Raw genomic sequence first — 15,199 nt, 5'->3', positions numbered from 1 at the left:
TTTCTTCACATCTAGATAATGCTTTGACCATGCACAGACACAGGTGTCTCTTCACAATATCTAGAGAATGCATTGATCTCTGATAATGCACAGACACAGCTGTCTCTTTACAATATCTAGAGATGCATTGACCTCTTATAATGCACAGCCACAGTTGTCTCATTACAATATCTAGAGGATGATTTGACCTCATATCATGCACAGCCACAGCTGTCTCTTCACAATATCTAGAGATGCACTGACCTCTTATAATGCACAGCCACAGCTGTCTCTTCACAATATCTAGAAAATGCTTTTACCTCTGACCATTTACAGCCACAGCTGTCTCTTTACAATATCTAGAGAATGCTTTGACCTCTAATCATGCATAGCCACCACTGTCTCTTTACAATATCTAGAGAATGCTTTGACCTCTGATCATGCACGACCACAGCTGTCTCTTTACGATATCTAGAAAATGCCTCGACATCTGATCATTCCCAGCCACAGCAGTCTCTTTGCAATATCTAGAGAATGCTTTGACCTCTGATCATGCACAGCCGCAGCTGTCTCTTGACAATATCTAGAGAATGCTTTGTCCTCTGACCATTCCCAGCCACAGCTGTTTCTTGACAATATCTAGAGAATGCTTTGTCCTCTGACCATTCCCAGCCACAGCTGTTTCTTGACAATATCTAGAGAATGCTTTGTCCTCTGACCATTCCCAGCCACAGCTGTTTCTTGACAATATCTAGAGAATGCTTTGTCCTCTGACCATTCCCAGCCACAGCTGTCTCTTGACAATATCTAGAGAATGCTTTGTCCTCTGACCATTCCCAGCCACAGCTGTTTCTTGACAATATCTAGAGAATGCTTTGACATCCCATCATTCCCAGCCACAGCTGTCTCTTGACAATATCTAGAGAATGCTTTGACCTCTGATAATTCCCAGCCACAGCTGTCTCTTGACAATATCTAGAGAATGCCTTGACATCTGATAATTCACAGCCACAGCTGTCTCTACAATATTTAGAGAATGCTTTGACATCTGATCATTCTCAGCCACAGCTGTCTCTTGACAATATCTAGAGAATGTTTTGACCTCTGATTATGCATAGCCACAGATGTCTCTTTACAATATCTAGATAATGCTTTGACCTCTGACCATTCCCAGTCACAGCTGTCTCCACAATATCTAGAGAATGCTTTGACCTCTGATCATTCCCAGTCTCAGCTGTCTCTTCACAATATCAAGAGAATGCTTTGACCTCTGACCATTCCCAGCCACAGCTGTCTCTTGACGATATCTAGAGAATGCTTTGACCTCTGATCATGCAGTCACAGCTGTCTCTTCACAATATCTAGAGAATGCTTTGACCTCTGATCATGCACAGCCACAGCTGTCTTAACATTTCAACAATTCTAGATCTCTTGATCTCTTTTCTGACATAATCTGCACATGTCAGTATATTTAGAATAATAACAAAACCAAATATTTATGTTTTATTATTTACTGTTTTTATTGAACACTTCAATAATGTGATGCATTCAGCATCAAACATAGATAGCACATAGTATTACATGGAAATTAACAAAGTTTTCTAGTAGAAGAGTCAAAACAAATAAAACCATTTTCATCTAAAAACACGGGTTGTTCTCCAAACATAATACATACATTATATGTACGGAAAAGGAAAACCCGAATTATCAATATTAAAATTGTCAACTGTTTTACAAAATAAATTGTAAAGGGTTTTGTTTCTAACTCTATACATGTATTACATTTAAGGGCCTTTCAAGCCAATAAGCTACATTATGGTAAAAAATATATCATGAAAAGGAAAAAAGTTTCCAAAAATGCAGAATTTCAATAAAATATTTTCATCTATTTTATATTGATTATTACCCACAAAAGAAACAGGATGTCTTATTATACTTCCACAAAAGAAACAGGATGTCTTATACTTTTAAGTCATAAGAATTGTTTCAGTTATTTGGTTGTTAGTGTAAAAGACCATTGATTATCAAGAAAAAAACTTGATTACTATCATAGAATTAAACAAGAGATGTGTTTGTCAGAAACTCAATGCCCCCTACTGCGCCGCTTTGATTTATTTATTTTTGTTTTTTATTATATCTCTTTAAAAAATATTACTACCCTAGTAAAAATGATCTGTACCTGCCAAATGATAAATAGAAATTATCTCCCTTTAAAGCTTGTTACTTCCCTTGGATTTGTTTTTTTGACCTTTGACCTTGATGGATGACGTAACCTTTCACCACTCAAAATGTGCAGCTCCATGAGATACACATGCATGCCAAATATCAAATTGCTATCTTCAATATTGCAAAAGTTATGGCCAATGTTAAAGTTTTCGGATGGACAGACGGACTGACAGACAGTTCAAATGCTATATGCCACCCTACGGGGGGCATTAAAACGTAGTTCCATGTGAAAAATGAACACAACTGATCTTGTTCTAGGATTTGATGTCTTACTATAACTTCAGATAGTAGAGTGTTACAACAAATTTAAAGACTGACATAAGTATGGCTAATTCATCAACAAGTCACTATTAACAACAATCAACTGCATAATATTTACTTTATTGAACACAAATGTTATCAAAATCAAAACAAATGCATTTCTAAGCACGACATGTTCAAACATACTGTCTTCAACATATTACATTAATGAATTCTTTAAGTTATTCATAATTGAAATAAACACATAACTTTACGCTCCTATCTAATATTCAGTGGTATCTACACTAATTACTTCATGAAATAATTCATACCATATTTGGCCTGAAGTCTTCAAAATTAAATATTTAGTGAATTAGAGTCATAAGCAGAATGACAACATCCAGACATGTGCGCTTAGTGTCAGTTTTTCATTGAACATTAATTGTATGAAATTATGAAATACTTCTACATATTGAGACTTGTACTGCCAAAGTCAGTGCTAATGTTCACTTTCAATTACACTAACGACTTCATGAAGGTATTCACGTCCCATTAGGACAAATACTGTAACAATCTTTGCCTACATAAAAAAAAAAATTGCACAAATTAATGTATCTTATTATTCAAATAATATTTCAACTAATACGTCTTCCTCAATTTCCAACGCCAATTTACCTGAATGAATTCATTAAGTTATTATCATCATATTTTGCCTGGTTTTGTGTTATTCTTTGCTATTAAGTATCCATAATAAGTTACAATAAGGACTTAATGCTAATATCCAGAGAAATCTCTGCAAAATGTTTGTGTTTACAGACTCAGTTATACAAGTGACTTTATTGAGTTACTCATATAATTTTCTAACTCATAATGCTTAAGTTCTCACTTATATCGGATGAAAGTTACACTAGTGACTTCATCAAGTAAATCATGTTGTATCCAGACTTTTACTACTGAAGTCCTTGCTAATATCGAATGTCAATTACACCAACGACTTCATGAAGTTATTCATGTCATATTCCGACTCATACTGCTGCTCATCCCAGAGCTCTCCAAGGTTCTCCAATATTGCCTTCACTGTGTCCCTCTTCTCGGCGGTGTTCTTGCGATCATCAGAGCCAGTCGACTCCCCCTTCTTCTTGTCTTCTAGCGCAAACAGGTCCAGCAGCTGGTCTGTTCCCATGGTAACAAGACTGGCATTGTCCGCGCTGATCACGGTGTTGGCAATTGTCATCTTGAACTTTTGAAGTCTGAAAAACAGAAAAAAGTGAATAACTCCTTAAATGGGTTTCTCGGCTGATTAAAGTGGAGTCTTCACAACAAGAGGCTGATCACCCTGCTATGTTGACTTAGATGTTTTACTTTCAACACAAAAACACTTGAATCTTAAATAAAAGTTAACTTTAAGTGTTAAAAATAATTTGTCTTTAATAGTTTTGGAAATCATCTGCCTGGTTCAAAACTTAATGAAACACCTGAGTTTTGCCATTTTATTCACATGCCATCACAAAAATTCTGCCCCCCACACGAAAATATTATTTTTTCTATGATCAAGAATGGATCAAATTTAGTTATCTATGAAACAAAACAAATTTTCATTGTAGTTAATACTTAAACATTATTTGTTTTGAATTTAAAAGCGATCTAATTGGACAATTTTGTTTCAAATAACAATGTCATTACATTAATCCCTATCATTTCACAAAATTTCAGTCCAGCATGATTTGTTTCATTGCAATAATCTAGAGAAAAATAAAATGCAACTACATAAATATAAAAAAAAAAACAATATTTTATTTTCCTTTTCTCACTGATTGGAAATCCTCTGTTAAAATAATGATATTTCATTAGAAACTCCATGAATGCTAACAATAAATGTTATTTTAAAGTTAATAAGGAATGGCAATAAAGGTTTTATTTTTATGGGCTACAGTTGGAAAAAAATATCTTCTGTAAAATATATTTGAACATAAATAAATATGAGATATGCCATCACAAAACTTGAGATATGCCATCACAAAACTTCCAAAATAATATGAGATATGCCATCACAAAACTTCCAAAATAATATGAGATATGCCATCACAAAACTTCCAAAATATAAACAAGTATTAAATGTTTCTTAAATATGTATTCTCTTATTCTCTAAACATCTTTTATAACAACAATAATGTCTTCTTGTATTTCTGAAGCTTTAAATAGGTGAAACATGTATCAAGAATGTAATTTATTTTGAATTTATTTTTATTACACCCCAGAGACTGGTTACAAAATCTATATCAAATAAATTGTTATTTTATGAAAATTCTACATGCCTTTCTAATGTCTAATCTAACTACTGTTATACTAACACAAATTGTTGTTTTATCTGTAAAACCTGAACCTGATTTCTCAAATAATCTCTGTCCCCTTTTAACAGGATATGAGTAAATTCACATTTTCAAATTGCAAGAGTTACAAAATCTTTATTGTGAGAAAATTAAAAGCTTGAAATGAAAATCTAATGACATGAACACTATTTTTGATAATAAATACAAATAAGAATAAATTAAATAAATGACTAAAAACATGTATTCTTAAAACAATTTTTTATGAAATTAGGGTCATGAAGTCTTTAAATAGTGTTTAAATTCACAAGTCTGCAATGATATTCTCTTTTGTTTCTAGCCATTGACTGTGAAATGTCAGTGGTGTTAAATTGCATACAACTGTTTATTTCAAACAGAAGTGTGTTAAATCTACCTAAAATTTTTTTACTAATAATGAAAGACAGAAGTGGAATGGATTATTTAATATAGGTAAATAACTATACAGTTTGTACAATAACAATACTGCACATAAAATAATTTGCTGATTTATCTGACAAATGCTTTCCATTGTAAGTCTCCAGAAATGTGTTAAAGTTAACTATTATTAAGTTGACAGTATAATCAGAACATGTTCAATGTAAAGGTGACAATTTGTATTTACACATTTAAGCATCAACATACAATATTCTCAATGTTCTTAAATCAATAGTCTTAAATGATAAATACATTTTATTAATTTTAAGAAATACGTAAATATGTAGTTAACTAGAAATGTTTCAGAAGTACAAGGAAGCTCTCCCTTTATTTCACTGGAAACAGAAACAAGTATTGTTCGACACACATAATTCATTTCCACACATAATTAAACAGTCAATGCAGAATATATGTATGCATCAGTTATTGTTACTGGTGCTATACATAAACATTCCAATTGTGTGACAATAGATAGTGCATACAACATTTCCTATTAAGAAACTTATTTTTTTGGTCCGTGCATCTCTTTTTTTTTACAGTCAAACGAATATCTACTACTTAAAAATGGCATATAAGAACTATGCACCAACTTCAAGTGCCCACTGTGGCTGGGGCCTTACAGTCACTGACACGGTTGCTTCATCCAACACTAAGTCCAGGGCCCGTATTGACCAACCGATTCTTAGACTTAAGAATAAAGAATAGACTTAGAACCAAGAAAAATGTGTTCAGTGTTTGAATATATACAGGCCTCCACTGGTGATTATGTAATTAACAAAATGTTCTATATGAAGAATAATATAGATATAGATGTTTACTGCAGAGTTTGACTCAAAATTAAAGAAATTCTTGAATATTCTAATTTAAAGAATTTTCTTTATTCTTAGACTTAAGTCTAAGAATTGTTTGGTGAATACGGGCCCTGATCTTATGATTATTCGGGAATTTTGTAACTAAGAAGTTGTCTCCCATTCGGGTAGGTATCACGAGTATCCCGGGTAAAAAGCGGTCCGTCTAAAATGCGTATATGACTCATATCCGCGGATATGACCGAAAAGTGCGGATATGGACGAATACAGGCAATATCGACACTTTTTCTGCAATGTTTACTTCAATGTTTAATAAAAAAATTAAACAATATGTGTTAAATATGTTAGTATTAGTTGGTAACATAAATGGATAAATAAATAGCATGCTAAGAATATTTCGTCCTTTCCAAATTTACTCTCCAAATATCATGGAAATACATAAAACAATAAATATATTACAGAGATTTAAACATGTGCACAATGCGCACACCGACACACGTGTAACGTTTCTGTTCAACGTCAATGATGTTATGAAGTTAACAACTGTCAAATCTTTTCCACATAATCACCTCCAACGCGAATGCACTTTATGTGTCGGGAAATCCACTTATCAAAAGTGTCTCTATACCAGTCAGCTTCAAACGACGACGCGATTCGCTGTGCTGCAACTGTAAGTTCCTGTTTACTTGCAAAGAGAATACCGCGCAACTGTGATTTAACTTCCGGGAAGACGCGGAAGTCCATAGGGGACTAATCCGGGCTGTAAGGAGGATGACTTAGGCGCTGAAACCCGATTACATCTATCTCAAGTTCCGTTGACTGGGCCCTATGCGCAGGTGCATTGTCGTGGTGTAGTATGACGGCTGAGGCATCAATCGTAGGTCTCTTTTTCCTTAGAGCATTCATTAAATCCCGGCGAAGTACCTGCAGTAGGCAAATTAAAGAATTTTAAGTTTCATGTAACTTTTTAAAATTGTATTTAATTTATTTTCTATTTCGAATACGAATAATTTTCAGTAATAACAAAATTGTCAAAATAACAATACATAATTCAATAACGAAATTGTAATTACCTTTAGATAATATGTAGCATTTATCGTCTGACCATCGGGCACCAGGTGGATGAGCAGCATTCCCCATCTATCCATGAAGAAGATGAACATATGTTTTCCACCAGACTTCATAACCCGGGCTTTCTTCGGCGGAGGACTTGTTGCTGTTTTCCACACTGAGGATTGTGCTTTCGTCTCCGGATCATAATGCCAAAACCACGTCTCATCAAGTGTGACGATATGGTCCAAAAAGCGCTCTCCTTCTTTACGGTATCTTCTCAAAAACTCTTCTGAGCACTTAAGGCGTTTCACTTGTTCTTCATCAGAGAGGAGTTTTGGAACCCATCGAGCACTAACCTTGCGCATTTTGAAATCCTCGGTTAGTATTCTGTAAACCGTTGAAGTGCCAATTCCAAGCTCTTCTGCAATAGATCGCACCGTTGAACGCCTATCTGTTTTAATCAAGTCTCTAACTTTGTCCGTCATGGTTTGTTTAACTAGCGCCGGCCTACCACTTCGAGCATCATCTTCTACCGATTCACGTCCCTTTCTAAATCTGTCGTGCCATTTGAATACCAACGATCTTGAGCAGTTGAATTGTTTCGACTTTTTAACTTCCTCAAACGTTTTGGTCAGTGTGAAGCCCAATGAGTGACAAAATTTAATCACCGTGCGTAGTTCAACGTTGTCAACTGACGTCATGATTTTATTACGTTAACTACTGTCGTTTTTACCTTCGCGGTGCTACAGCTGAGAATGATGTAAACAACTTTGAATATTCAACCTATGTGTGACGTAGATATGTGATGTCAACGTCACGTGAAATTTGCCATAAATTCTGTTTATCAACGACATTTAAACCAAATTTAAATTCGCGTAAGGCTCATACTTATAATAAAATACACGCGTGCGCCGCATGTCGTTACTGAGGTCTCTATGGCAACGCGTTTCAAACGCGCTTTTAATATGGAATTCATGCATGTTTAGCTTATATATAAAGTCCGTAATAACTGGTTTGTATAATATGTAAATTTCATTGACTTTTACCAGCAAACTAATAAGTTATAGCAAAAATCCACGAACTTCTGGAACACCCCTCGTACGCATTTTAGACGGACCGTTTTTTACCCGGGATACTCGTGATACCTACCCGAATGGGAGACAACTCCTCATTACGAAAAGACCGAATATATGCCAATGAATTTCAAATTCCCTAGTGCACAACAAAGGAATTTGCAATATAATGAGATATGGACAAACACCAAGTGTTCACTATGATGTTGACTTCTAAGTGAGTAACATTGTTGTTGCACACAAAACGATTCTAGATATAACTAGAAATGGCGCGGCAGAGGCCAACACGTATCCGCACACCGCATGTTTGATCCAGGGGCGCCTCAGGGTTGGTAATGGAGCCATGCATAGTTGAGATTGACCGTATTGTCATAAGAGAAGTTCAGTATCAATTAGAAGTGAATCGGTGTAGAAATGAAGAAGTTATAGTAAAAGGCAATTTTGGGTGGGTGTGGCCTATGTGGGCGGGGCCCCCCAGGGTTGGTAATGGGGCCATGCATAGTTGAGATTGACCGTATTGTCATAAGAGAGGTTCAGTATCAATTTGAAGTGAATCTGTGAAGAAGAGGAAATTATAGTAAAAGGCAATTTTGGGTGGGTGTGGTCTATGTGGGTGGGGCGCCCCAGGGTTGGTAATGGGGCCATGCATAGTTGAGATTGACTGTATTGTCATAAGAGAGGTTCAGTATCAATTTGAAGTAAGTTGGTATAGAAATGAAGAAGTTAAATGTAAAATAACCTAAAAAAATGATTGAAAATCTCGGACCCGGCCCCACCCCAACCCCCATAACTTTTGACCCAGGGGTCCAAATAGTGCAGGGTCGCACATATGCTCAAAGCTACCATGTGTGTAAGTTTCAAGGTTCTAGTGCTAATAGTGTAGGAGGAGATAGTGGCCAGGACGGACAGACAGACAGACAGACGGACGGCGGAGATAACCACAATATCCCCACGCTTTTCAAAAAGCGTGGGGATAATAATAATTTGTACAAGTTTATTTTAGAATAACATCATAGACAACAAAGTTATCTGCCGGACACTAACATGTACTGTCACAATTTATTTATAAGGAATATGCAAAACCTTTAAATTCCCACAGTGACCTTGAAATTAAAGCAAGTGAAATGGATTTCCAAGCAACACATTTTCTTGATATGATAATCATTTTTGCCAATTTATTCTGAAATTCTACCATTTACAACAAATGTATTAGCTTGAACTAGTAGTAACACTATATACATATAAGGCAACAGCAAAAATTTCATGTGTTCGCTGTGACACGTGCAATGTGTAAAAGGCGCGTACAGGCACATTATTTGATTGAAAGTTGCTTTAAAACTGATACTGTCTTTGATATTTTAGCCTTATTCATAAACTTTGTTTTGCAACACAATTGAGACGCGATTTCTTAGTATCCAGTTTTGCGTTTCACATCACCAATATCTATGCTGAGAATTTCATAATTGCAAATAATAAAACTGCTCATAAAAAGATTGTATGTTTGAAGTATTTCTCAGTCTCAAATTTACAAGCTACGACTTTGCACAAAAAGTTTTATGCTTAATAATGTTATGAAAATAGTTTGTTCTAATCCCTTACATCTCCTCCCCAGGGTGGTAAGATGGGTTGTGGAGCCAGTGGAAGGGGTCAAGTGGGTCCAGCCCCCGACGAGCCCGGAATCTCAGGCGAGGAGCCCATACTGACCTGCGCCCAATGCGTGCTAGACGGGAAAAACAAAGTGGCCACATGGTGGTGTGAGGACTGCAGAGAGTTCATCTGCAACTACTGTGCATGGAGTCATGGTAACACACCATCTACCAAGCACCATTACCTCATACGGGCTGATGCCATACCAAAAGAAAAACAGAAAGTCAACAAGCCCGGAAAGCAATCATGGGCCAGACCTGCTGAATCCAAACAGGCCGTCATGAGTACTTATTTTGATGCCAGGGCTGAGCTACATTATGTTGAAATAGAAAACTTGAACAAGTGGAACCAGGCTGAAGGGGCTGAACGTGTTCGGGGGGGAATGCCTCCTGCCACTGTGTAACAAGAGCTGCTGTCCTAAGAGACTGGTCACTCAGGTGGCTGCCATAGTAACTGGCTGCACATTCCTGCCTGGTGGTTACATCGCTGTCAGTGATTACCTCAATGAGCAGGTCAAACTGTTTGACAGCAAATTCCACTGCAACTCTTATGTCACCTTGGATGGGTGCAGACCCACAGACATATGTTCCCACGGAGGTGATCTGTATGTTGCCATAGAAGATAAAACTAAAATTGAGCAACTTAAGCTTTCCTTGCCCTACATGTGCTATGGCAGGAAACTGTCCAAGACTGGGCTACTCAAAACAGAAGGATACTGTGACAGCATTGCCATTTATCGTCGATCTCTGGTCAGCTACGGCTTAGTTCTGGGTATAACCTACCCCAGCAGCTTCGAAACAAAGCGCTTCCAAGTCCACACTATGGACTTTTATGGAAATACCCTAGTAAAAATATTCTATGACAATATGGGAAAAACTCTGTTCCATGGAAAAGTCTTTGTTACGGGAACGCCCAAATCTGGCGAAATCATCGTATCTGACAATGTGGGTGGAACGATACAAGGTTTCAATACTCGCACCTCTGAGGGTCTATTTAAACTTGATGTGCAAGCCCCACTGGGAATATCTGTAGACAACTCACACAATATCTACGTAATTTCAAACTCCTGCTTTTACTGGATTCCTCGCCACAGGGAGAATGCGGTGGCCATTTTGAAACGAGGTCACAGGTCAAAGTCCACTAACTGCTGCTATGACAACAGAACAAGTACCCTGGCTGTGACCTCTACGCATTCAGAGACTGTTCAGCTGTACAAAATATTATGAGCAAAAAGCGGAATTGTTGACAAATGAATTGTTGAGCAACATAAAACAGGGCATTCTGAATCTTGCTTATTCCAGACACAACCATAAATTATTAGTATTTTACAGTAAGGCGGTCTTGCAAAACTGGAAACAATGATGTCCTTATTAAGTATTACAAACAACTGTCTGTCTATATTACATTCTTATATTTTGCAAGTCCTGTTTCAGACCATCAAAAAAATAACCATTGTTGAGCCACCAAAACAGAAATAATCAGCTCTAATCCTTCTTACAGCATTACAGTTAACTACAGTTCTCATTTTAAATATGGTTATAGTCACAATAATGTACATTGTCAATCATATATAATTGTTTATAAGCCTATAAACTGACATTATGTCATTCTGATGCATAGATATTATATTATTTACTTTTCAAATCATATCTACTCAACTTCATATCCTAGCAGTTTAGCAATAAATGAAAAATAATTTCTTAAATGACCAGTGTCTTTTTCGTCATTTTGGGAATGAGGCTGTGTCCCTTTGGATTGGGAAAAAATCGTGGTGTTTTGACTAAAACAAATTTTTAAAATAAAATTCATTTTAATCATTAAAAACTTACCTGCTATCTCATGCTTCTCTTTTCCAAGGGGAATTAACTCATCCGGAATTTTAACTGGGAATCCGCCACCTCAATACCGTTGTACAGGCCAGGTTAAACATAGTGCAATGCAACCTAGCCAAAAATCGGTAACCAACCCTCAATATTCTTTCAATATATATACAAAAATATTAATCAAATAGCAGGGTGGGAGGTGGGACTTACCGATAGCAGGTAAGTATTTGATAATTAAAATGAATTTTATTTAAAACAAGAGCACCGCCTTGCGGGTGCAGACCGCTCATCTATTTTCTTTTTAAAGGTGAAGGGACTCTCATTTTCAATCACAAAGGAGGGAGGAGTGGAGTGAAGAGGGGTGTATAGTGTGGGGTTGTGGACATTTATTACATTATCTTCCAAAAAAGCGAAAAAAAAAAAAAAAAAAAAAAAAATCGGGGGGGGGGGGGGGGGGGGGGGGGGTATAGTGTGAGGGTGTGGTGATAATTTGTGAGATGATCTTAAAAAAAAAAAAAAAAAAAAAAAAAAAAAAAAAAAATTTGGGGGGGGGGGTGGGGGGGGGGTGGGGTGGGGGTATAGTGTGAGGGTGTGGTGGTCATTTGTGAGATGATCTTATAAAAAAAAAAAAAAAAAAAAAAAAAATTAGGGGGGGGGGGGGAGGGGGGGAGGGGGGGGAGGGCACGGGGGATGGTTTGGGTGAAGTCTATTGTGGTATGTCAGGTAAGAGTAGTTTCATCAAAGTATCAATCAAATCTAATCATAAATAAAGAAGTTATGGCAATTTTAGCAAAATTTAATAATTTGACCTTGAGAGTCAAGGTCATTCAAAGGTCAAAGTAAAATTCAAGTTGCCAGGTACAGTAACCTCATGATAGCATGTAAGTATTTGAAGTTTGAAAGCAATAGCCTTGATACTTCGAGTGGATCGAAACACAAAATTTAAGCATATATTAAAAGTTACTAAGTCAAAAAAGGGCCATAATTCCGTAACAATGACAACCAGAGTTATGCAACTTGTCCTTTTACTGTACCCTTATGATAGTTTGTGAGTGTTCCAAGTATGAAAGCAATATCTATGATACTTTAGGGGTAAAGTGACCAAAACATAAATCTTAACCAAATTTTCAATTTTCTAAGTATAAAGGGCCCATAATTCCGTCCAAATGCCAGTCAGAGTTACATAACTTTGCCTGCACCGTCCCCTTATGATAGTTCATAAATCTTGCAAGTATGAAAGCAATAGCTTTGATACTGTAGGAATAAAGTGGACCTAAACACAAAACTTAATCAAATTTTCAATTTTCTAAGTATAAAAAGGGCACATAATTCTGTCAAAATGCCAGTCAGAGTTACATTACTTTGCCTGCACAGTCCCCTTATGATAGTTAGTAAGTGTTGCAAGTATGAAAGCAATAGCTTTGATGCTTAAGGAATAAAATGGACCTAAACACAAAACTTAACCAAAATTGTCAATTTTCTAAGTATAAAAAGGGCACATAATTCTGTCAAAATGCATGCCAGAGTTATCTAACTTTGCCTGCCCAGTCCCCTCATGATAGTAAGTAAGTGTACCAAGTTTGAATGCAATAGCATTGATACTTACTGAGAAAAGTGGAACTAAACGCAAAACTTAACCAAAATTTGCAATTTTTTAAGTACAAAAAGGGCACATAATTCTGTCAAAATGCACGCCAGAGTTATCTAACTTTGCCTGCCTAGTCCCCTCATGATAGTAAGTAAGTGTACCAAGTTTGAATGCAATAGCATTGATACTTTCTGAGAAAAGTGGACCTAAACGCAAAACTTAACCGGACGCCGACGCCAACGCCAACGCCAACGCCAACGCCAACGCCGACGCCGACGCCAAGGTGATGACAATAGCTCATAATTTTTTTTCAAAAAATAGATGAGCTAAAAATTGTTTTAATGTCATAAATACTGACCTGCTATCTCAACTGATTTTGCAGCTGCGGTGGGAAGGCTCGTATATATTTTCCCAACACAGTAGAACCCATAAACAGGGTTATCAGCTAATGATAGCAAAACCCTAAACAAGGGTTATCAAGTAATCTTCATTAAAACGGTATTAATTATGACTTCTCGTACAAAGTAATATGTCTATGTCGTAAAGAAGACACTACCGTTAGTGAAAACACAACAAGCCAAAACATATACAAATTGTATTGTTGGCACTCCAGAAAACAAAGATAAAAAGATGACAAAGGTGGTCGGATTCCTCCAGAAAACAGCTTAGAGCACGTCAAAAAGTGGGGTGTGATTAATATATGCCCACAAAACAGACAGAGCTCTTAATTCATGCGATCAGATCCTAAAAAGGAATGAATCTTTAGATAGAGATAAGAGTAACTTTCCTTAGTCGAGGTCTAACCCCGAGAAACAGAAGCCGCAAACGCATCTCCCCCTTTTTTTAGGGAAATGAAGAGTGTCTTTTGAGAACCTCGAATGGACGTCCGACTAACACTGCTGAGGTAGAACTTCAAAGCCCCGATTGCCCATAGAAGTTTATCCTCATCTTCATGACTACCAGTTTAAGAAAAACTTGGAAACTTGAAGGTTTTTTAGAAGCCATATAGAGGACTAGATATTAAGTAAGGAATCCTGTTTGACACAACAAAGTGAAGACAACATTAGATCCAACTGGAATTGGTCGTATTCAACAGAAAAAGCATGAATTTAACTTCTCCGTATGGTAAAAGCCATAATAAGAAGGAAAACCGTCTTAAAATTATTGGAACTGTTAACAAGGGCTGTTTGTAAAACATGCATGCCCCCCGTATGGGCTCTCCGTTGTAGTGACAGCCATTGTGTGAATATGTTTTTTGTCACTGTGACCTTGACCTTTAACCTAGTGATCTGAAAATCAATAGAGGTCATCTGCCAGTCATGATCAATGTACCTATGAAGTTTCATAATCCTAGGCAAAAGCGTTCTTGAGTTATCATCCGGAAACCATTTTACTATTTCGGGTCACAGTGACCTTGACCTTTGACCTAGTGACCTGAAAATCTTTAGGGGTCATCTGCCAGCCATTATCAATCTACCTACGAAGTTTCATGATCCTAGGCATAAGCGTTCTTGAGTTATCATCCGGTAACCATTTTACTATTTCGGGTCACTGTGACCTTGACCTTTGACCTAGTGACCTGAAAATCAATAGAGGTCATCTGCGAGTCATGATCAATCTACCTATCAAGTTTCATGATCCTAGGCCTTAGCGTTCTTGAGTTATCATCCGGAAACCATTTTACTATTTCGGGTCACTGTGACCTTGACCTTTGACCTAGTGACCTGAAAATCAATAGGGATCATCTGCAAGTCATGATCAATCTACCTATCAAGTTTCATGATCCTAGGCCAAAGCCTTCTTGAGTTATCGTCCGGAAACCATTTAACTATTTCGGGTCACCTTGACCTTGACTTTTGACCTAGTGACCTCAAAACCAATAGGGGTCATCTGCGAGTCGTGATCAATGTACCTCTGAAGTTTCATGATCCTAGGCCCAAGCGTTCTTGAGTTATCATCCGGAAACCACCTGGTGGAC

At 36.9% G+C, this 15,199-nt stretch overlaps 2 protein-coding genes across 4 annotated transcripts in view; both read right to left on the bottom strand.

The window, feature by feature from the left end:
- Nucleotides 1-1,474: 1,474 nt before the first annotated feature.
- LOC127847476 (TATA-binding protein-associated factor 172-like) overlaps nt 1,475-15,199 on the bottom strand; it is a 98,044-nt gene continuing 84,319 nt past the window's right edge. For all 3 annotated transcript variants that reach the window (XM_052379393.1, XM_052379392.1, XM_052379391.1), the window contains one exon: nt 1,475-3,695. In XM_052379393.1, the coding sequence (XP_052235353.1) occupies nt 3,428-3,695 (268 nt within the window). In that variant the 3' untranslated portion in view covers nt 1,475-3,427. The remainder of the gene's footprint in view (nt 3,696-15,199) is intronic.
- LOC127847477 (histone-lysine N-methyltransferase SETMAR-like) lies at nt 6,704-8,145 on the bottom strand. The gene is made up of 2 exons (XM_052379394.1): nt 7,111-8,145; nt 6,704-6,961 (listed from the first exon to the last, which is right to left on the bottom strand). Exons 1-2 carry the CDS (start codon nt 7,789-7,791, stop codon nt 6,788-6,790), a joined length of 855 nt encoding a protein of 284 aa, XP_052235354.1. The 5' UTR covers nt 7,792-8,145; the 3' UTR covers nt 6,704-6,787.

The sequence above is a fragment of the Dreissena polymorpha genome, chromosome 10 (genome assembly GCF_020536995.1).
Source record: "Dreissena polymorpha isolate Duluth1 chromosome 10, UMN_Dpol_1.0, whole genome shotgun sequence".
Taxonomy (NCBI): Eukaryota; Metazoa; Mollusca; class Bivalvia; order Myida; family Dreissenidae; genus Dreissena; species Dreissena polymorpha.
The sequence above is the reverse complement of the archived record's forward strand: the minus strand, read 5'-3'. Positions and strand labels throughout refer to the sequence as shown.

Coding starts and splice junctions, on each gene's coding strand:
- LOC127847477 (XM_052379394.1), bottom strand. CDS start 7,791: ATGACGTCAGTTGACAACGTTGAACTACGCACGGTGATTAAATTTTGT. Junction 6,962..7,110: donor ATGCTACATATTATCTAAAG/GTAATTACAATT, acceptor TGCCTACTGCAG/GTACTTCGCCGGGATTTAAT.